General features: G+C 40.0%; 1 protein-coding gene across 1 annotated transcript in view; it reads left to right on the forward strand.

The window, feature by feature from the left end:
• The window catches only part of NRXN3 (neurexin 3), a 1,003,017-nt gene that overhangs the window by 260,145 nt on the left and 719,918 nt on the right, over nucleotides 1–22,954 (forward strand). The window contains exons 3-4 of the mRNA XM_021401765.1: nucleotides 5,974–6,275; nucleotides 12,821–12,982. Coding sequence (XP_021257440.1) covers nucleotides 5,974–6,275; nucleotides 12,821–12,982 — 464 coding nt within the window. The remainder of the gene's footprint in view (nucleotides 1–5,973; nucleotides 6,276–12,820; nucleotides 12,983–22,954) is intronic.

Raw genomic sequence — 22,954 nt, forward strand, 5'->3', positions numbered from 1 at the left:
TAGCAGGCTGACAACTGTATTATAGATACAGGAAAGTGATATGTGGAAAATTCTTATGTGTTTTTCCATTGGGTAGCACTTGCTGACTGTTTAATAAAACCATGACTGAGGGTCAAACACCCAAGGGATTTCTTTGGGTTAAAGATTCAGGCACTGTCCTGTCTTACCTCTCTTTGCTCTCAGCCTTTGCTGATCAGTGGCAAAATCCATCAGGAGAGATAGATCACTTTGCTAGGCTGGCTGTGGCCCTCTTAGGCACCATTTGTAGCCCGTGGGGTTGGACTTCTCTCTGTGGGAGCCTGCCTAAGGAGCTCTCTGCAGTGACACAGTGCACAGAGATTAGGCCTCCAGAGCTCTAGTACAGTGTCTTTAGAAAAAGCAGCAATTCCTCCTGCTTTCCTTAGAAGCTCTAGAGTTCAGAGGAATAATAGATTAATCAGGTTTGACGACAAGACAAGCTTTCGTTGTATTGTTAAGTCTCCTTGATCTCTTCTGAGCTTCAATTTGTGGACCTTTTCACAAGTGTTCTCATCTAAAAGTGAAGGGTAATGTGTGAAGCAGCTGATAGTGGAGGAGGGGGCATGACTCATGCTAGGCAGTTGGTGTTCTCTGGTGTAAGTTAATACTTTGCTCTTACTGGTGAAACAAAAGAGATTTTTGGAAAGACTGGAGCTTGCTGCAGTGTATGCAAAATGTGAGCTTAGCACTCACAGCACCCAGTCTTTGGTGCACCTCACCATTGCATTGGGTTCCCAGGCTAACATTGTTCTTCACATCTCTTAAATACAGTGAGATTTGATCTTCCATTGATTCTTATCTACAGAGTTTCTGATGTTGTTACTGATTCTTCTTTGTTTCAAAATTCCAAATTATATAGATCAAGTGAGAATGATGGGACAAAGGAAACAACAAATGACACTACTTCCAGACAATCTAACATTACCTAGAATGGTTTAAACCTGGTAAACACTTGGAAAACCAGTCTTTTTACTGTGAGACTCCAGCTCAGTATTTAGTTTTCTCCATTATAACATATTTCTGTGATTTTACAGCCAACTTTTTCTAACAGGCTAAGGGCTTTCATTAGGGTTTCAGCCTTTAGTTACGGGACAACTCTTTCAGAGGATCTTGGAAACAATGTACTTTTTTTTTTGTCCATCGGAGGTGCTAGCTGACTAATTTTCTGGGACATTTGATGTACAGTTTCACCTCTCCTAACCTCTAAAAGAACATCAGATACATGTAAAAGTGACTCAGAGAGCATAAATCTTTCATTGTTCTATGATATGTTTGAGAAACATAGATATTATAGGTGATTCCCAGGGCAACCCTTCTGCCCAGAGCAGAATTAGCTCTTAGTAGATTTCATGAGGTTTTGCCTAAATAGGGATTCTACCCCATCCTGAGGTGTTGCCTTGATCTCTCACTGCTCATCATCTAGAACAGCTCTAAGTCTATTTTTTCCTTGGTTCATACTGTTTGTATCTCAAATTTATACTTTCCTGACTTCAGTATGATTCAGGTAAAAAAATTTCCTTCATCTCAGTTATAATTTTAATATTTTCGAGCTACTGTTGACAGTAAGAATTAGTGTAGAAGGGATGCAGAGATAAATGCTCTGACACTACGACATTTAGTCATGTCCATATGTATATAGTTACAAAGCAGGAATCCTCTGAGACTTTGAACATGTCAAGGGTTAAGCCTGAATGTGGGATTTCATACATGTCTCAGATGTCTGCAAATCCCAGCTGTTGCAGAGAATTTGTTCATGTGAATATGTTTTAAAATAAATAATGGAGTTAGATTAATACTAGCAAGTGAAATGGAAGATTTAATTGCTTACATCTGCTAAGTAACCTGCTTGTACATTCTGTTTTGTTTTCGTATATCTATCTGATATTGAGTTAGAAACGAAATCTTGAAAATCATGTATAAATCAAGAGTTTGCAAACATACTCTAAGTATAGTTGTATGCACGGCTGCATTGCAACACTTGAATAAGATCATTGCTTCAAGGTAATATAATTTACATGTGTAGCATTTCACATCCCAACAAAACCAGGGTTTGGTCTGTTGTTCCATGTAACGTGAACCAAGGTTTCCTATTGACTTGGAGGTGGGTCATAAATTTAGCTGTTCCAGTGTAGGTGTGTTGCTATGCAGAAACTCTTTGGTACACTATCACTATTTAAACAATATAAAAGACATAAATACCACAATGCAATCCAACATTCTTTGAACCCCTTAGTGTCTGATCTCCTTTTGTGGATAGTCTGTGGTGCCTTCAGAAATGTACATCACAAAGGTCTCTAGTTGACAAATAAGAAATAGTTCACAACTCTTTGGTCTTACAGGTATGTCTAGACTGCACCTGAAAGCACGTGAAGGTACTGTGAGATCTCCATCCTCCTCAGGACTTTTTTCTTCTAAATTACATTTTTAGAGAGAATTTGTTTTCCCATTCCCTGCTCTGTGGTGATTTTCACATGCTTTCTCATCAGAGGCATCACATACATCAGGGTATCCTAATGTGCAGGCCAGCATGGAAAGATTGTGCCTGATAAAAAGTCTTTGTGTGCTTAGGTGTGACTTGCGTCAGGCATCGTGACCCCACACAGTCTATTGTGTTGCAGCTTGGAGGAATATGCAGTTAAGCTCTTCGGAGCTTGGAGCCTAATCTGTGCACTAAAGCCTTTAATGTGGCCATGAGTTTAGATCCACAGAGTATGGTTTAGGAAGCAGTGATTCGGAGAATGTATTTTTAGGGTGTATACTGACCTTGGGAGTTGTGTTTATGAGATGTGGGGTGGAAAAGTGTGTCTTTTCATTGGCTTGTGAGCCCCAGAGAGATTTTAGTGTGTAGTCATCTGCAAATTTAAACATTTATACAGAACACCAAGGGGAAAAAGGAAAAAAAAACAACTATATATGAAATAGAAGTAGGTTACATTCCCCCCAACCCCTTCAATCTACTTTCAGAAAATATGGATACAAAGATGGATCAGGTCTAGGATCCTATTTATGACAGTGGTGACTGGAAGAAACAGGCAGATGATGTAGTTGCATGCAGGAATGGGTTGATAGTGCTTTATAATAAAACCACGGGTACAAGTAAGAATGTAAGATTAATTTCTCCCTAAATTTTTTCCACCCTGTTTTGATGAGTCTGCAGTAGTTGTCTTAACTGTTTAGCTTTCTAATCTACTCTTTGCCTCCTCCTTTGTATTAAGCAGACCAGTGAGATTCTATCCTAGTGGTTGAGCTACTGTAAATGAACCCTGTTAATATGTTTTGTAGTGAGTGAACAACCAACCAGCTGTGCCTCCTTCCCCCTAAAACATCAAATGTGTACTCAGTGTATCACAGATCTATGGCTGTAGGAAAATGACTCGGTCATAATGATTGTGTTTGATTTCTGCCCTTAGATGCCTACTATTTGATCAGAATTGTCCACAGGTGTACAGAGTATGTGTCTGACTTGATTGTAACACATTACCTTCCAGTGAATCAGAGTGACGAAGCAGGGGAATTATCATTGTGGAGTGTTGTTAAGCTCTTAGCTCTGACTTTCAGAACAGAAATTAACATCAGCTCTGTGCTTAGGCTAGATGCACACTGACACACGTATATGCACTCCTTGGTGGTAGTTGAGTATATTCAAAATCAAGTAATTTGGAAGAAACTTCCAAAGGCTGCTTAGTCCAACCACCTGCCCAGACTAGGTGCAGTTTGAGGAGGCAACTCAGGATCATGTGCAGTACAGTTTTTGGTATCTACAATAATGGAGATTTCACAGTCTTTCTAGGTCCTTCCTAGTGTTTGAGTACCCTCAAGGTGAAACATTTTCTTCATATGGAATCAGAATTTCCAGTGTTCTAGCTGTGTCAGTTGTTTTCTGACTTTCTTCTGCACACCTCTGAGGTGAATTTAGTCCTGTCTTCTCTACGCTTTCCCATTAGGAAGTTGCAAAGATTAACAAGGTTTCCTCTGAGCTCCCTCTTCTTGTAGCTGAACAAAGCCAGCTCTTCCAGCCTCTCCATCCATACACATCACCTACCGCAGCACCTTGAGCATTGTGGTAGCTCTTTGCAGAATGCACCCCAGTATGGTGAAGCTATTTTTATACTGGGGGTCATCAATACTGAGCAGAGGACTCCAGATGTGATCTACAAAGTCCCACAGAGAGAGGAAGAATTGCTTTCCCTGGCCTGCCCGTTGCATTTTTTGCTAATATTGCCCAGGATGCAGTTGCCTTCTTTACTGAAAAGGCATACTGCTGACTTGTGTTCAGCTTGTCTTTTGGGACCCCAGGTCTTTATCTGTAAAGCTGCTTTTGAGCCAGTTGGCTCCCAACCTGTGTTGTTGCAAGGAGCAATTTGTTTTACCATTTGCCTAAAGGGATATATATATTTAGACACCTAGAATGCTTCCATAAGCACAGACACACATTACTGCTGCCTTCAAAATGCCCAGATTTTTTAATGAGTTCATTCTGTGATACCCTCAGTTGAGATTACAGAAGTCTGTTTTTAAAGCAGACCTATCACTTAGGGGATGATGTATGTTCTTCTTGTAACACTATGCTGTTTTGTCAGTACTGTTTCATGCTGGGAGGGCACAGATTTCACCACGCAGTTATTTTGCAAGGAAGGCAATGACAAGTATTTTCCCTTCAGTCTTGTGCTAACAGATTCTGGCTAATCTGCATTAGGATTACTAAATGAGACAAGACGAAGCAGAAAAACACTATTACTGTCAGTGGCAATACCACCAACACTTGCCTTATGCAGTGGATTGTAAGAAACAATGGCTTGACTGCTTGTACCATGTAGTTATTCACACTCAGAATCCCTTTCACAGCTGAGAGTCAGCAAGCATATGGAGTGGGGGTCTGTAGATCTGTACAGACTCCTTTGTAAGTACAATTTTCCCCCAGACTGCACTGGTACAGACTACAGCCAACCCCCTGGAAGTTTTACAATCACAGTCCTGCACTTTTGCCCTAATAGGCAAAACTGGGGTATATAGCTGACTTGAGTCAGAGCCGTGCAGTGTCATGGAGGAACTGATTCTGAATGACTACAGAAGCCCAGATAGACTTCCAGCTCACAGTAATGATATTAAGGTGTCCAAATGCTGCCTCCAGTTGCTAAAAAATGAATTCAGTTGTTTTCCCTACTATGCATAGATTATTTTGTTTTAATGAGAAAATATTTAATGTCTCATGCTATGTAAAATCATCTATGTTTATTTTTGCTGTATTAAAAGTGTGCATAGTAAAGATTCTCTGGATAGGGTGATCAGGCAAAGTTCTGGGACAGGTTTAGCAGCAATATCATTTCTTAGAGCTGTTAACAAATGTACTTTGTGTGGTCTTCCCTCGTCCTCAGAAAGAAGGAAACTACAGGATACTTTGTGTGGCTTTCTTGTCTGTTTGATCTCTCATTCAGTCGAAAGAAAGGAGCAGTTCTGTCAAGATTATATTCTGGTGTCCCTTAGATTGCCTAGCAGATAGGTTGGGATAAGACTAAAAAGTTTTGCCATGAATCTAAATATTAATCTTTGTGGTACTTTGGTTCCTTTTGGAACAATGCTTAGCTGATGGTCATGCTGTTATTAGCGTAGTTTTCAATCATTCTTCTGTTAAGGATGTAAAATGTCTTATAGGAGAGTCTTTAAACATTGTAGGCTCTGCTACATACTTCTGAATGGTCCCTATGGTGACAGTGCTGCAGTGAGACTGCAAACACAGCACTGAAATTTATGGGTACCGAGGACCCTGCTGTTAATTCTCTTGATAGCCATACTGAAACAGGAGCCATACAGCCATTAGCATGTCATGATATATGGCAGTACAGAACATTAACAGTACTGTGGGGATTTCTCAGAAATTTCATAGCAGTCTTAAATCTCTTCTTGCCTAACTGCTAAACAGTTCTTCTGTTTCCTTTTTTTTTTTTTTTTTAATAGCGCGAGATGAGAACATGGCCACTTTCCGTGGTTCTGAATACCTTTGCTATGACCTGTCTCAAAACCCCATCCAGAGCAGCAGCGATGAGATCACTCTCTCCTTCAAGACATGGCAACGCAACGGGCTCATTCTGCACACCGGCAAGTCTGCTGATTATGTCAACCTGGCCCTGAAAGATGGTGCCGTCTCGCTGGTCATTAACCTGGGGTCTGGGGCCTTCGAGGCCATTGTGGAGCCTGTCAATGGCAAATTCAATGACAACGCATGGCATGACGTTAAGGTGACGCGCAACTTGCGGCAGGTAATGGTGAAGGAGAGAAAATGCTGGGGAAAACTTTGTTCTCTTGTATTTGGACAGAGGTGGATATGAGGGAGAAATGGGGATGCTTGGTGGGATCACTAGAGTTTCTTCTTATTTTCTAGTTGTTGGTATCTAAAAGTTGATGAGAAAAAGATTGGTTAATGGGAATTTATCCCTGTTGCAATATATTCATTTTCACTTTATTAATTTTCTGTTTTTCTTGGTTTAATAATAAAATCTTGTGCATGACTTTACTTTCATCTCTCTTTTTCTTTTCTCTGTTTTTGTTCTGCCTTTTTTATTTTATTATTTCTTTAATTATGGTTCAATCTTATCAGTAATATTCTTGTTGCATTTAATTACTGTGGGAATGGAATATTTTTCCATAAACCAACGCTCTACACTCCTCTCCTTTTTCTTAAGTTTTGTTAATTTGTCTAACCATTGCCATGATGTCATAACTCTAATTCTAGAAATCTTTTTTTTTCCCTTTACTTTCCTTTTTCTCTTTTGTGTGTGTATGCAAGTATGCAGGTATGCAGGTTGATGGGTATGTGTGTAATAATTTTAACTTTATAGCTTTGGAATTAATTGGCTGGAGTCTTTCTGAGTCTTCTTGATTCTCTGTTCTTTTCTTCTCTTTTAACTTTTCCCCTTCTTTCTATAATGAGATTCTACTTTATTTCTTAAGTCTCTGCCTATGAGACTTCTGTTGGCTGTGAGGACTGGAAAAGTGGAAGGATCAAAAAATCCAAGCAAACCCAGACCAATCCAACACCCTACAATTCCACTTTGGAAAAGTTTTTTCTGATTTTGCCACTGTAATTTTGCACATCTGCATGCTGCCTTTCTAAGCAGACAACTCTATCAGGTGATGTATTTGGTATTAGGCTAGACTTAAAATCCTGAAGCCTTCCTCATGAAATATAGATTTGGACATATGTAGATAAGATAAAATTAAATAACCTTGCTCTGAAAACTGGTGAATGTATCAAGTCACTAAGGCCCATCTGCCACATGATAAATGAGGTTTACACTCTGGATAGGAGTTACTTAGTATCGTGCTGATTGGTAGAGATGTCAGAAATGGCATGTAAACTGAGATTTTAAAAACAATTTGTGACAACAATTTGATCTGTTTATTTGCTCATTTATGTGAATATTAACACAAACCTTAGGAGTTTTATCCAACTTTATGCAACGTCTTTTGCTGAGACAACATCTTTTGTGGAAAATTTTACAATAGCTGAAACAAAATGTATCAGTGGATATAGGCTTACCAGTGCCAGGGATCAGAAACAGTCTCTACCAATAGACGTCAGTCAGTAATTTCCGTTTGAGCAATTTCACATCTGTCTTTTAAATATTTGGTTTGGGGGGTGAAGGTCTTTCCCATGTGAATTCTTGTATTTCTACATGTACAGGATGTTTCGGTTGTCATCAAACTTCCATGAGACTGCAGGGTTCTTGCTAGTGGCAACATTAGTCTATTTTCACCGGTTTATACACAGATGCAAATTTGATTTCTAATGTGTTGGATGGGTGTTAATGATCCTACTTTGTGCAAATGCTCCCATCAGTCTAGTAGAGGGAGATGTACCAACTGTTTGAGGTCAGCCAGTCCAGAAGTGTCAGAAATACTGCTTTATTTGATGTGTATCATATTTTCAGATGGTGTCAGAATGGCTGGTCTCTGAATATCTCAATATAGTTTACTGGTCATTTTAGCTAACTAAGCCTTTTGTTTTTGTCCGAAATCAGTTTTCAATGGGAAAATGAGCCTGAAGCAATGTTGCTTCATGATACATTTGCTTTGGATGTTGAAGAAGTAGAAAGTGGAGAAGGGTTCCAGGCAAAACTGAGGATGAGAAGCTCTTGCCCTTTTTTCTTAATCTTTCAACTAGCTATTTAAAAGAAAAATAAACTCTGAACTCATAATAAAATGGAAAAATGCTTATGCCTATTTGTCTTTGATTAGACCAGGACAGTGTTTTGGTGATTATAAGAAATCTGGTGAGGTCACTGCCAGTTAAGCAGCACTGGAAATTTCTAATCCTCCTGATCTGTTCACTATGAGTATTTTCCTGTGATTCTGAATTCTTAAAGGATCGAACTTGACTGAGAGACCACATCTGAATGAGATGGTTGTCATCTTTACAAAGAAATGCCGATCTTACAATTAAAATTAAAAAAAGCAGCAGAGATGATCTGTAATCTTACTCTTGTAATGAGTATGATAGAATGCAGTTCAACCCCAAAAATGTAAATAAGGCTGGATTTTTTTTAAGTTGTATTTTTTACCTGTATACTTTCATTTTATCTTCTGACCAAGTTCAGTCTCACAATGATGACAATGAGTCAGAGTCTAAAATTACCTAGATATCTGAACTGATGAGGCCTTGAGGAGAAGCAATCCTGATAGATCTGAAAGCTATCATCCAAAAATTATTGGAAAGTTTAAACACTAGATTTCAATAAAGACAAGCCTTGAATGCTGCAGCCTTCCTGTCAGGTTCTGTGCATTCTTACTGCTGATTGATATATCTGGGGATGAAGAAGTCCAAAATCCATTCAGTCTCCAGGATAAAGGGAGAAATTGAAAACTTCAATTACTGATATTTAGTTTATAACTATTATGGACGTTTTTCAGGACACAGTTGAGAATGGTCATTGTGTATCTTGATCCTTCTAAATGCTTCATTAAACAACAAACAAAAAAAAAAAAGAGGAAAAAAAGCACAGGGTAAAATAGTTCACCATTTTGATCATTTTTCAGACAGGCTACAGACCTTAATCCAGGAATCAGCAATTGATGCAAAGTTCTTTAATTTCTTCATGTAGAAGACTAGTAAGGGATGTAATCAATGTTTTCCTTGTAAATAATTTTATAATTTTCATGAATTACATCCTATATAATTTTCTATGTAATAAATTATCTACTCTGTATTTTCACTGACAAAAATTCACATGTAAATTTGCAACATAATACAGGCCACTTGGAAGTTCTGTTTTCAACTATGAACATGTTTCATCATAAATAAATAAATAAATAAACACCAACCAAGAATTGCCCCCGAATATTGAAGCTTAATCTTTAAAATCAATTAGAAATTCCAAGAATATGATCCAAAGTTAAAACAATTCCAGGTAAATGGATTATCAGGAGCTTTAAGATGTCATCAATCTTTTCCTGTGCACTTTCTGGGGAGGAGAGGGAGGAGGATTTGCATAATTTTTTGTCTGTTCCTGGAATTAGAGGAGAACTTTAAATAGCTGGACTTTTGCCCAGTATGTTTTGGAATTGTTAAATGTTTTGTAGCTAAGTGCTTCCTTTTTTTTTTTTTTTAAGATCAAATGACTATCACAGCAGTTAATCTCCTTAGAGACAAATCATGTGAATACTGAGATTCCCTTGAGTAGTGATTGTTAATGTCAAAGCAAATCTCCTTCTTTATTTATCTTATTATTTCAGTTAAAACTAAGCCCAGATTCTGCCTTGTGTGAAGCCTTTACTGGAAATAGGATCATGGCTGTATTTTACCAGGACTTTCAGAGCATGTTCCCCCACCATACCATGCCAAATTCCAACTTTCTTGTTAGTAAAAATGGATTTACTTACACAGTAATGCCAATGCACAGCCCTTCAAAATTTGCAAGGCTGTTTTTACATGAGGCAGCATAGATCTCACTTGTGTAACAGGATAATTCTTGCCGACTTTGGTCATGATGGGCCAAGGTAGTTGGAGCCTGCACTTCCATGTTAGCGTTGAAGCTACTCACCATGCAAAATCTGCCATAAAGATTTTCAGTTCCTCAGCTGCTAAAAAGCAAGCAAGGGACAATGTGCAGATTCAAACAGGTTGACATCTGCATTCTATGGGAGGTAAAAAAGCATCTGCATGGCTCTACTAAACTCAGCTAAAAGAACTAACTGGTGAGTTCCCCTTGCTCTGTAGTACAGATTCAGTATAACGAGAGAAGCATTAAATACAATCAATCTTCTGTTTTCTAATCTTGATTCAAATGACACAATTGTTCCTACACAATTCCTCAACACATTTCTTCCTTACTGTAGGAGAGGTTCAACTCATGTTGAACACAAACACCCAAGCATGTGCATTTTTGTATGCTTCTCCTGAAAGTCACAAATTTAGCTGCTGTAAAGAAACCCACAGGTTCAGAAATTTGTAAGGATAGGTTCAGAGTTTTGGACTCCTCTTCAGCTGTATTCTCCAGCCAAAGAAATACTGGCCTACCAGTAATACTCTGGAATGTTTGAGGGTAGTGAGGCTTGAAAGACGAGCAAGAATAGAGGTGTGACGTTGGGTGGAAGAAAGGAGTCATGGTTGGGTTTGTGCTGAAGGGACAAATAGGTGCGTATGTTTCTGAGCAAAGGGTTCTTGCTTGGGGGAAGCACCTTGATCAACATTCGAGGGGTAAGTATTGCACTGTTTTAAATTTGCTTCAGTCCTGAACAATGTGTATGAGGATTGAAGTTAATGACTAATACTGGGGAGGGAAGACTAGGCAGCACCCTTCTTCTTTGCAGGGTAGATGGCATGGTTCCCCATAGAGTCCTGGTCATATTGTCCTCTCTCACTTTGTGTGTGTCAGGCGCCCCACGCCTTTTTTTGGAAAACTAACACTAGACCATTCATGCAATGTGTCATTTTTACTAACCAACTAATGTACTAACACCCTAACGACTCATCTTTGCTTTTAGTTATTTTAATTAACAATCGTTCTGTTCACGATTTTTTAATTTCCTTTCTTCCCCCTTTTCCGCAAAGCACTCAGGCATTGGACACGCTATGGTAAACAAACTACATTGTCTGGTAGATATCATTCTTATTGTCTCTTTTTTTGGGTTTGCCGTGTGTTACCTGCCTTTTCCTTCCCCTACTCCCTCTTTTTCCCCCCTCCTTTATGCTTACTTCTTCCTTTAATTTTATTTTAGTTTCATCAAAAACACATTTTTCTTTCTTTTTTTTTTAAATGGAAAATAAGAAGAGCAAAAGCAATGAACACAGCTGTTCTGGAAATGGGGTTTGGACGTTTCTTTCATTGGCTTCCTCACCTCCCTCTTCAGTTCTTCTTTTTTATTCATTTTTTTCTCCCTTGCTTTTGAGTTTAGCTTCCTCTCTTTTTAATTCTTTTTTCCTCCCCTTTTGATTTTTGTATTTTTTTTTTAAACTCTGAAGGTTTCTAGATAAGAATCATTGCAGGGCCTCTAGTCCGTGGTGGTGAAGGCTCTCTTTTTCTCTCATCCTTTTGTTGTGGCAACGGCTGTTATAGGCAAACTGGCCAGAGTTGTCCTCTTTCTCCCAACTTTCCCCACTTCCCTCCCTCCTCTTTCTCTCCTCCCCTTCTCTCTCACTTTCTCTCTCTCTGACTTTCCACCTGCCGTGGCCAAAAGGAGCTCAGCCGGCTGTTTGTTTCAGTACACACTCTGCATGGCATGTCCACGTCTGGTGACTCGCCCGTCTTCCACCAGCCTCGATCTATTTTCCTCCATCTTCCCTTCAAACCACTAACAACATCTAAGCAAAACACATCAAGTTCACTTGCTCCTCTCCCTCCCTCTCCTTCCAATTCCCTTCACCCTCCATGTGTTTGGGATTAGAGGTTTTGGGTCCCTCCCTGTCTGTTTTTAAGTTTTTTGGATTATCTTGGAGTTTGTTTGGTATTTTTATTTTTGATTGCATGCACATGTGAAAGTTTTTTGTTTTTTTTTTTCCTCTCTTGCTCTCTCTTTGCTTTCTTTCTTTTCCTCTCAACTTTCTGGGCTCCAGGTATAATGGCATGATGTGTCAAAGCGCAGTGTGTGCACGCTTTGTGTTTTCTTTCTTCCTCATCTCCGCTTCGCTCTCTTTCTCTTGCTGGTGTGTGGTTTGAATTATTTTATTTTGATTTATTTTTATTTTTTCCTATTTATGTTTTGGTTTAGTTAATTTATGAAATACAATTTTTATTAAATTTATTTTTGTGGTGGGTGGTGGGCGTGTATGTCTCTAGGTACATGGCATGCACATCCATAATGTATTGAAAGTGAGATCCCTTCCCCACCCCTTCCTGAATGCATGATTGTCAGTGTGCTGTGAGCAAAAGAAACATAAAAAATAAAAAATACCAACTTCGTCTTCATTAGTGTTTTTTTTTTTTTTAACTAACAACCATAACTAACTGTAATCATTAAAATAAAAACTAATTAATCATAAAATCAGCTAATATGAGAAATCTCCTTCAAGGAAAATTCCATTTTCTGGCCTGTGTAGATGGAAAATATCTCAGCGTGTGGCCTGCTGGTTCAGCCTGAAAGTGCTGATACGCTGGAAAGGGAAGAAGCAGATGCTGAAAGATTTTCACTGTGGTTGAAGCAGACCAGAAAATGGAGCTTGGCTGAACTAAAAAAAAAAAACACCAAAACAACCAAATCTCAACAAAATCCTTAATAAAACTGACATAAAAATATAAGAGAGGTGTCTCGTTCTTTTCAGGATTGTAAGGTCATTGCTGGGATTTTCTTTGTTGTGTCCCTTGAACAGGTGACCATCTCTGTGGATGGCATCCTTACCACCACGGGCTACACACAGGAGGACTACACCATGCTGGGCTCAGATGACTTCTTCTATGTGGGAGGGAGCCCCAGTACTGCTGATTTACCTGGCTCTCCTGTAAGCAACAACTTCATGGGCTGCCTCAAAGAGGTAGGGGATTCAGATTAACTACTGTTTCATTGCTTTTGGTTTCTCAAAATCGTTTCTTTCCTGCCTGCTATTACACACTCACTGTCTTTCCCTCATGATGAATTTTACACTGATACTGCAGCAGCACTGTAACGATAAACTTGACATTCACCTGGGCAGAAGACATCAACCATGTAACTCATGAGCTTATTGTCAGTATCAGACTTCCGGTGCTTGAATTACAAAAATTATACCTGTGGCGTAGTATGAGAATTGTCTTCTGTAGGCTGTCAGCCATTTACAAGGAAATGTTACAATCCTCTAAATAAATGCCTTAAAGAGTGTGGCTGAGTGAGTCTAATTCTATATGCAGTGAAGAGTGTTGTCATAACATCCTGGTGTGAACATTTATATCAGAGGGAGGGCAGAGCTGGGTTTTTTGTGCTGGATTCATGGAAATGCTGAGCTAGATGTTGTTCTAGGGCTGTATAGCTGCCTGACAAGTTACTGTCCTACAGATGCTTGACTTGTGACATCATGGGTTTTATCTTATGTGCAGTCTGCTGATGTGAGCAATGACTGTCGGTCTGGAGCTGCTGTCCTGCTTGACCTCTAAATTTGTTAAGGGGATGCTTGTATGCTGGAAATGAGTATGTGAGCGTCTTACAGAGGAAATGAAACTGCCTTGCTGAATACAAACTGTCAAGCAGAGATCAAATCCTTCTGTTTTCATCCATAGAGCCTTGGGCCTGATTTTCACAGGCACTGAGCATCCCAGTTTGATTGAAATCAAGAGGAGATGCAGCTTCTTAGTGTCTCTTTAAATCAGGATCTTAATTTTATTTACAGATGCTATGAACATAACACTTAGCAGAGGCCATTTTTATGTGTGCTTTAAGTCAAGCCAATGGAGCAGAGAAAGCAGTGACAAGAAAATCTTCAGCAGCTTTATTATTTATATAATCCTTTGTATTCTGTTAGCTCACACAGTGTGCTGAGAGCCGCTTACGTTGCTATCCCAGCCTTACAAAGCTCTGTGTGAAGGAAAACCAAGCAACTACTTAAGAATAAGAGGAAAAGGAAGAACGCAGATAATCAGAAAGTACTTTGTCATTGTCAGCTGCCTGCGTTGGAGATGTGGATGAGGTGCTGTCTAGACTTAAAGACAGACTAGTGCTGGCTGGGCTTGAGTTACAGTCTGCATAATAGCAACCTGCTCTTAGTAATGGCTCACTGATGCTTTCACGTGCTGTGAAAGTATGTGCAAAATGTACATTACCTGGCTTCTGAGGAGAAATTTGGTATAGGTTACTCACCAAGCATAAGTGTAGCACAAAGTAGTAAGGAGGAGATGCTTGGAAATGGAATACATGGAGAAATGTAACATTTCAAAAGCAAGCCATGTTGTAATTAGCACTTTGCATTTCCAGCCCATGGTTCCTGCAGACCTGTTAGGCCCCAGGATGAGTTAGCACTGGTACCTGTAGGAAGCATAGGGAAACCAACCGCTGTGCTTTTCCTCAGTTCTGGTTTGGCAAAAGGAGGTGACGGCGAGCTGCAGTTGGAGAAGGAGAGGACTAAGTGTCTTTCAATGTCCTCGCAAAAATTAGAAATGTATCTATAACACTGATAGCTATGAGGAGCAGGGTCTGACCAAACAGCCAGCCTGTATAGGCTGAGAAGGATTCTCACTGCATGAGTAGTGCATTATCCTCAGTCATCAAAGAAGTGTCTGCTTTCATTAAGTTGAGCTTGGGATGAATTGAGCAGAACAGTTTGCCTTGTGAAATTTCTCCCAGGATTGATTTCTTCTCTCTTTTGCTGGGGAAGAAAATACTGATGGCAAAGGTAGAAGGATCAATGTGAGATCTACCCAGAAATAGGGGGCAGTACTTGTGAGTCTTTTCTTTGTTCAGTTCTGAAATGTTAGGATATGTCAGCATGGTATGAAAGAAATTGCTGAGCTGGCACCTAGAAAGCAAGAATGCCTGTAAGGCATGACCTCTGGGGGCAGCTTGCTTTGGTCTCTGGGGGCAGCTTGCTTTGGTCTCTGAGGGCAGAACTGAGGTAGTGTGGTTCTTATGTGTCTGCCATGTCTCTGGTTCCACAACTGGCTTTATTTGGGAACTTTATTTGGCTCTCTGTGTAGTATGGCACTATATTTATAAATCTATACCTATAGTTTATGTTTTATTTTATTTTTCTCTACATCTGGGAAGAATAATGCCTCATTAATCAGTACTGGAGGAACTTGTGCTATTTAGAAAATATTCTAAGTTCATAAAGTTGAACAAAGGGAGAGGATAGACCACGACTGCAAATATTATTCCTGGGGGCATCTAGTGTTCCTAGAATTGATACAGGCATTGGAATGAGACTTTATTTCACCCTATAACTTTGCGTATTTCATCTAGACTGTGTCAGCCTCACAGCACAGCAACGAAACTGCTAAGAAGGCTCCTGGAGCATTGCCTTTGCACTACCTCTGAGATTGCATGAAGGTGCTGAAGAGTAATGGGGAAGAGCGCCTGATGATTCCCAGTGCTCTTTGCAGCTGGGTAGGGTTGGTAGGAGGAGGATGGGCAGCTCTGGCAGGATGGTTGCTTCATGTGGTCAGAGTGTAAGCCTTGACTAGGAGGAACCTGGCTGCTGAGAGCTCCTGGTGAGGAACTAAGGGTCTCAGGGCTCCCCTGCGGCAGTGTCTAGATATGCTGTGGTGAAGGAAATCATGTTCTTTTTGGATTGTGTGAGCCAATGTATTCTCCTTTCACCACAGAGTATATCCTCCTGTCTCTTCCTTGCAGCGGGTTCTGATTGAAGAGATTCCATTACCTTACTTACAGTAATATACCTAAAGCTTTCTGGACCTTCATTCTTAAGATAAATTATTCTAGAGGAACTTTGTAGAGAATACGATATTTTGCCTGTCATGGAGGAAACCAAATATAGAGATAGGATAGGATAGGAGGAGGTACAGAGACATACCTGAGACAAGTGAGCAGAAATGTTTTCTTCAGTGGGTGTTAGGGTAAGAGTGACTTTGCTTTAACGGTCAATGAATGGATAAACAGGGAAAAGCACTGCCTAAAGGTGGAAAGGAAAAAGGATCTATTAATAACATTTAGGAACACCTGGATGGTTTCTGGGCAACCAGAAAGAGGCAGGATAAGAAATATAATGCCAGCAGCTATATTTTGTATGTACTAGAGAGTTTCAGGTAGGAGGTTCTAGTAATAAGGGTTGAGTATGATCAGAGGCTTAGTGGGAAGTTGAGCTGCGTAAGCAAAAAGGGAAGAATGGATCTCAGTCTCTGATCACTAGGAAAGGGAGAAAATCAGAATATTCCCAAGGCTCTGTGAGGGAACCAACCATTCAGACTGGTTTACTTGGAGCAGTACTTAGTACAGATGGAGATGCTTTAGAAGAGCCTAAGGTGATCCCTAAAGAATGGATGTCTGTGAGAGAATTTATGAAATCTTCACATTCTTCTGTTCATTCTTCTATTAATGCTTTATTAAAATCTCAATTTCTAAAAATGTTTATTGGTGGTAACAGCTTGATGGAAGCAGTGAGGTTTGCATACGGGTGGAATATGGCAGAAATGATTGCAGGGGTCAGGCACCATCTGGCCATGATGGGAGAAAGCTGTGAAAGCTTAGATCATGTCTGTCTGCAATTTGACTGCCAGGAGCCAGATTTCCAAGTGGTTCACAAGTGTGCCCAGTTGCTATGTATACAACTCAGATGCTATCTTCAAGCCAGCTCTTTTTTTTTTTTTTTTCCAAGACCTCTTTTCATGCATAATATTAATGATGATATGATTTCTGTTTGGGGAAAAGGTTTTTTTGGATGGAATGTCACACTGGGGAGGAGGTTTGGAGGTGCAGGTAGAAGGAGGCCTGAAAATACAGAGGCTGAGAGAAACAGCGCAAGTGTAAAGAGGGTAGGTGGAGGAAGCTGCAGTTGTAAGAACCCCTACCTAGCAGGAAGACTAGATAGGCCAAAAGCATTTGCGTGCCCAAAATCCCATTCCAGAGCAGCAGTTCAACCGAGCCCCAGGAATACATGAAAGATGGCAAGTCAGGAATTATCAGTGTGAGGGATTTCACTGATGCTCTGTGGATGCGATTAAGGTGTGAATGGTTTTAATTGCACACATGTGATCCAACACTACTCTGTTGTATTTGGCCCAGACTGTTTCTTGCCTGTATTACTGACTTTAATATTTAAAAAAAAAAGAAAGGGAAGGGCTGATGGTACTGTGTAGAGGCAGGCAAAACATAGCCAAAGATGAATATAATTCATCTCCTCAAAATGTTGTCTTCTTAACCTTCATCTCCCACTGCTATTCTTTCCTAGAGCTTCCCAAACAGCCCTGATGATGATGACTCCCATTCGCAGATTTCCAGATCCAGAGGCCTGTAACATTTTTAAGTGCCTGTCGCTCTTGAATTCCAGTTGCATTACCACTGTATTGGATCACTGTGCTGCTGCATATCTAAGGCTGTGCTTATTGAGAGTCAAACATCACATAGTGCACCTGTAGAGCACTGTGTGGAAGACGTTAATCATGTTTTTAAGTGCTCTTATTGTAGAAATATAACAATACCATGGCTTGAGAGAGGCAGCAGGGGAGACATTTGAGCAATTCCTGCTGTAATTTGTGAACAGATTAAGAAAAACCACATTGTGGGAAAGATTTAATTTGGAGGTGGGAATGGACACACTTGGAAGCTGAGAGCAATATGACGCAGAGCAAGAAGTGGAGAGACTCAGAATAGCAAAAAAAAAAAAAAAAAAAAAAAAAAAAAAAAAAAAAAAGATGGAGGGAAAGATCATTGAGTTTTCTTATCAAATAATATTTGTAAGCTTCATTCCTGGGCTGGTTTGTATTTACTATTTCTGTATTAACTCAGAATCAGGAAGGGTATGTGGTTGTATATTTGGGCAAGAGGATGCTTCCCAGGCTGCCTGATGGCTGCCAACGCATGTTGCATGCTTAGTCATGAATCCTGTGAGACTTTGTAGCATGCAGTAAAGAATGTTTTGTGCTTTCTGGTGCGAGTGTGGAGGCTGATGTGAGGCCAAGGTGAGCAAGAGGTTCTCTGAACTGAAGCTCTGGGAGCTGAAGCACCTTGCCCACCTATCTCTGAGCTCTGTAGCAGCACTGAAAAAGAAACAGCATTTGGAGGAAGATTGTTATCAAATGCAGTTTTACTAAGGGAACTTGTGTTGCACTGCCAGATAGCTGTTGTGCAGCCAGGAAGGAGTGGCACCGTGCCTCCCTTGTTTTGCTTGCCTGTATGCTTGCATGCACACAGCATAATACAACCACAATAGAGTGGATCATGCCTGCCTCTTTTCTCGGGTATAACTACTAGAGTTAAATTTACCTTGTACACAAGTGTAGGAGAAAATCTATAATGCTGCTCATACCAGCCATAAATGGCTTCTGTGGTTCATGGTCTCAGTGTTAACGTATAACAGTTTGATGAATGTCAGCCTCTCTGGAAAAGGCGTTTGATTCAGTTAATTTTGCTTGTGGCTTTTTGGGGGAATCATTTAGAAAGGATGGGAGAAAAGAACGTTTGTTTTGTAGAACGAAGACAAGGCAGTCATCCCAACACAAAGTCTACATCTATACTGTGAGCCAAGGAGCAAAGAAAAGATGGGATTCAGATTTCTATGTAGTGTTTATGGAAGATCAAAGGTCAGAGGTGAATTTTTGTGGTACAGGCAGAATATGTAGAGAAGAAAGCACTCTGTGCTACAGTAAGGTAAGGACAACATTTTAGGAGTTTAGATACAGAGGGCACAAACTATCTAATGGTTCCTATAGTCTCAGAGCTTGTTCCTTTTTAATGTTCTTTTGAGTGAATTCTTGTAACTTTCCCCACTTCATAAACACCAAGAAAGCAGAATATCCCACTCTGAGAGCTTCCAGGAAATACTCAGATTAGAATGTCTGAGTCAGTTTGAGATGGCAAATGAGTATTTTTGATTTTGGAGTACATTTTCATAGTGTCTGATGCTTTTTTTTTCCCCTAAATTGTGATCCTTGTGAATGACAAAGACCTCACACACAAAATCCACTGGTACAGAGCTCAATGCACAGTGACTGTTCATACAGTAAATAGGTTCACTAAAATTCTAATTGATAATGAAAACAGTATTACCTCATAGGGTCCGTTTGTGTCTGCCTCATCTGAGGCACAGATGTGATACGACTTAGTCAGCGTCACTGTCATACAACAGCCTGACACTTGTTGAAAGCAATGGATAAAATGGGCATCCTACCCACTGCTCCTTCTTTTCTCATTGCTCTTTATTTTCTCCTGGCAGAGAGAGGGTGTATCTTCAGCACAATGTAAGAGTCATATAACTGACTGATGTTATTAGTGGCTAATATTAGATGTTCCTGGAATTACTGCGATTTTGTTTCCGTGAGGAATTTTCATCTTCACCATTAATAGTTAATTTCTTCTTATTTTATCCTTGAAGCCTTTATTCATTCATGTGAAGCTGAAAAGGGGAGGAGTATAAAAAAAACAAACTTCAAAAGTCTGTAGAGGGCACATCTTGGTTACTGCAAACATACATCGTACTTAGCTAGCTGCTCTGTTGCTTATAGGTATGAAATGCCCCCTGCTTTTTCTTAAGGATCAGCTCAGGTGAAGAAATATAGGAAACAGCCCCTACTCCCAAGCAATCAGAGCAATAGGAGTTAAGGCTGGACACTGCTCAAGGGAAGAACAGTCCTGAGCAGACAGTTGGTTTTGCAGTTCTTTTTTGAAAGTGAGCAGGATCTGATGAGAGTTACTCTTCTTTGTGCTGAAGGAAATGCATCACAAGTGCAGTGCATTTTTGGAGATTTCTTCTGTGTCTGACTAGAAAGGGAAGTTATCTTATTCTAATTATGGGCCCAGTTAAAGCTTAAACTTCTGCTGGATTTGGGGAGATTCTTTACTGAAGTACATGGTGCTCTGTGCTTTCCAGAGGTTAATATTTCACATTCTCATGTTGACGCATTTTTAGTAAGGATTAATGGCCTGGGCCACAAGAAGTAAAATCAATAGTCTTGTCAGGTGTATTAGCATGCTGCCAGTGCTGCCGCTTTGCTTTAGCTAAGGAGTTATTCAAAGCTTCTTTTCCTTGCATAGCTTAGCTCTTGCCTACACTACAGCAGAAAGGTTTCTACTAGCATTATTGCCTCATGCGTGACATTGGAAAGAACTTATGTCAGCTTGGCATATTTGCATTTGTAGCAAGTGTTTTGCTGAAGTAATGATATTGGATAAGAATTTGCTGCAGAATGACATAAGCTAACTTCAATTATTGTTCAATCTATTTCTAAGGAGAGAACTGAGAAGACTGTCAAGGAGTTGAGGGCGTGGCTCTGTGTGTGTGATTTAGTCCCAGTTCATGGAGCAAACATCCTTCCCACCTTGAAGGTGGCCCTAGCTTCAAATTATTGCAATATTGTATCATTCAATGTGTAACTAAGTAGGTGTGATATATTTCATTTGCTGTCAAAAATAAAATGTAAGTTCAGGCAGGGATGTCTCTGAATTGAAAAAGTAGTATACTCGTGACATGTCCTTGCATCCATGGAATTCTTTTCTTGATTGAGACTAAATTCATAGCAGAGACTCTAGAATCTAGCCAGAGTGAGCCCAGAAATACAAACTGTTTTGTTTTACGTCGTAACGTAGCTCTTTCCACATTAAACAAATACAGGTTCTAGTTGAGATCACATTTGTTACAATAGAGTGTCTTGTTCTCATGAGCTCTTATCAGTGGGCAGATAGAAGCTTTCAGGCAGTCTTGGTCAGTCTCAGTGCATATATTTTGTTGAGAGATTGATTTAAAGGATAATTGTAGAATCATCAAGGTTGGAAAAGACAACTAAGATCATCTAGTCCAACCATCTGCCTACCACCAATATTGCCCACTAAACCATGTCCCTACATACTCCATATATCGGCAGTTCAGTATTGTTGAGTTCCTGAAGTTAATGCACTTGTAGAATGTTTGCAAGAGTAATTAATTGGCCAAAGTCCAATTAATCAAGTAAATATGTAGATTGAGCATACATTTCAAAGCAAGCATTGTTGAGTGAGCAGATACAGAAACTTTCTGTGCAGAAGGCGTAAGAGGCATCATTTTTCAGCCCTGTTTGTGCTACCACCATGCTCGTAAATTAATTTATGGAGCTAGAACAACATGTACTCTAACAACGTCTCTTTCCAGATGTCACTAGGACAGGTACCCAGAGAGGAATCCAGAAGCAGAGTTTGGTGTCACCTCTGGGCAGCATAGCCAGCAGGTTGATGTGTTGCAGCAGTAATAGAGCACTCCATGGAGCTCTGACTGAGCCATCCACATGTGACCTCAGCCTCAGTGCTACGGGCATATGGGCTTGCTTTGCAACGAGACCGTCAGGAGCAGACTTTTCTTTCCTGCATAGTGGACTTGACTCCTGCTGAGCTTCTGTACCTGCAAGGGATGTGCCATGTGCTGTTGTTCAGAAAATGAGAGTGTTTACAGGTGTAGAACTGTACTTATATAGGCACATTTAGAAAATGTAATGAGGATTGGAGCAATATAACCTGTGCTCTGGGCATGCAATAAAGGTAATTGGAAATCCAGGCTCTAAAGAATGGAGATACTAAAGCAACAATCTTTGTATGCTTATGTGGTCTAATCCATCTCTGTTCAGGAATAAACAAACAAAGACAGGTTACAGCGTATTGATGGACAAACATAGCTGAGGCCAAAATTATCAGCAGTGCTGCTGTTTAAGTACATGTGTATAAAACAGATGTTTTCTGCCTAGAAGTAACTGGGATGCTTATCACCAAGAAAGACAAAAAGAGAATGCACTTTATTTTTTGATATTTAGAGTTTGAAAGCTCAGCAAGCAGAGAGTTAATGACATAGAGCATAGAAAGATCCTCTAGTGCTAGGATACACCCTCTGACTCTTGACATAGCTGGAATAAGAGAAGCACTTTTCCTTCTGTTTTGAGTAGCTGCTCCAAGCTCAAGAATTGAAAGGTCTCTGGACCTTGTGTAACTGTATTCCCCAGTGTACTTTCTTTTCAGTAAACCAGTTATAATTCTTCAGTAAATATTTGCTAACTTCACTAGCAGGAACAGACACCACTGGGTTTAAGGCTAGAACTTCTAACTCTACCCCATCTCAATATGATTTGAGACCATTAAGACTTCATCCTTCTTGGTAATTATTTTTACTCCTATTAGAGTCCTCATTTTATGGCAGTCTTCAAATACAGAGGAGCCCAACAGTGTATGTTACATTCTAGATGTGCTTTCAGGTATGCTGTGGTCATTCAGTTGTGGTATGCAGGAACAGGGTTTTGATTTTTATAGCTTTAATTAGTGTGTGGTTTTTTGTCTATAGTAGTTTATTTCCTACTTTGTGAGTGCTATGTTTTTGAGAATAGCAGCCACTAAATAAATCTTGCTTGACCCTGAAATGTTTGTGTGCATGTACTGTGAGCAGTGGGGAAAGACTGAGCTGTTCTACCCACCATGAAAAGCCAAGCTGCTGCAGCTGTCAGTGAGGGAGGCAAGAAAGGATGCTGAGGTTTGCATGCTGAGTTGGTGTGCTGGGCTCCTCCTCCCAGGTCCACCACTCCTGCAGCAGTGAGCCAGCTAGCTGTCAAGTGTGAGCAGGACAGGACGGGGTAGGAAGCAATAATTAAGCAGCATTTGTTACATGAACAACATGGAAAAGGCGGTGGGCTCTTTCTGATACAATGAAATTTTGTATTGTCTGATTTTTTTTCTGTTTTAATTTGTTGTCATTGCTGCTGTGTGGCTCTACTCTCTCTGCTCTACTACTGATGATGTCTGTTGCACTGAATATTTGTGGTTTGGCATTGTTCTCCCTCCTTCAAGCTGTACTCACAGACTTGATTTAGTTCAGAATTACCAGTGGATGTATCTAGGTCCCTAAGCAAATCAGTGA

Source organism: Numida meleagris, chromosome 6 (genome assembly GCF_002078875.1).
Source record: "Numida meleagris isolate 19003 breed g44 Domestic line chromosome 6, NumMel1.0, whole genome shotgun sequence".
Lineage (NCBI taxonomy): Eukaryota > Metazoa > Chordata > Aves > Galliformes > Numididae > Numida > Numida meleagris.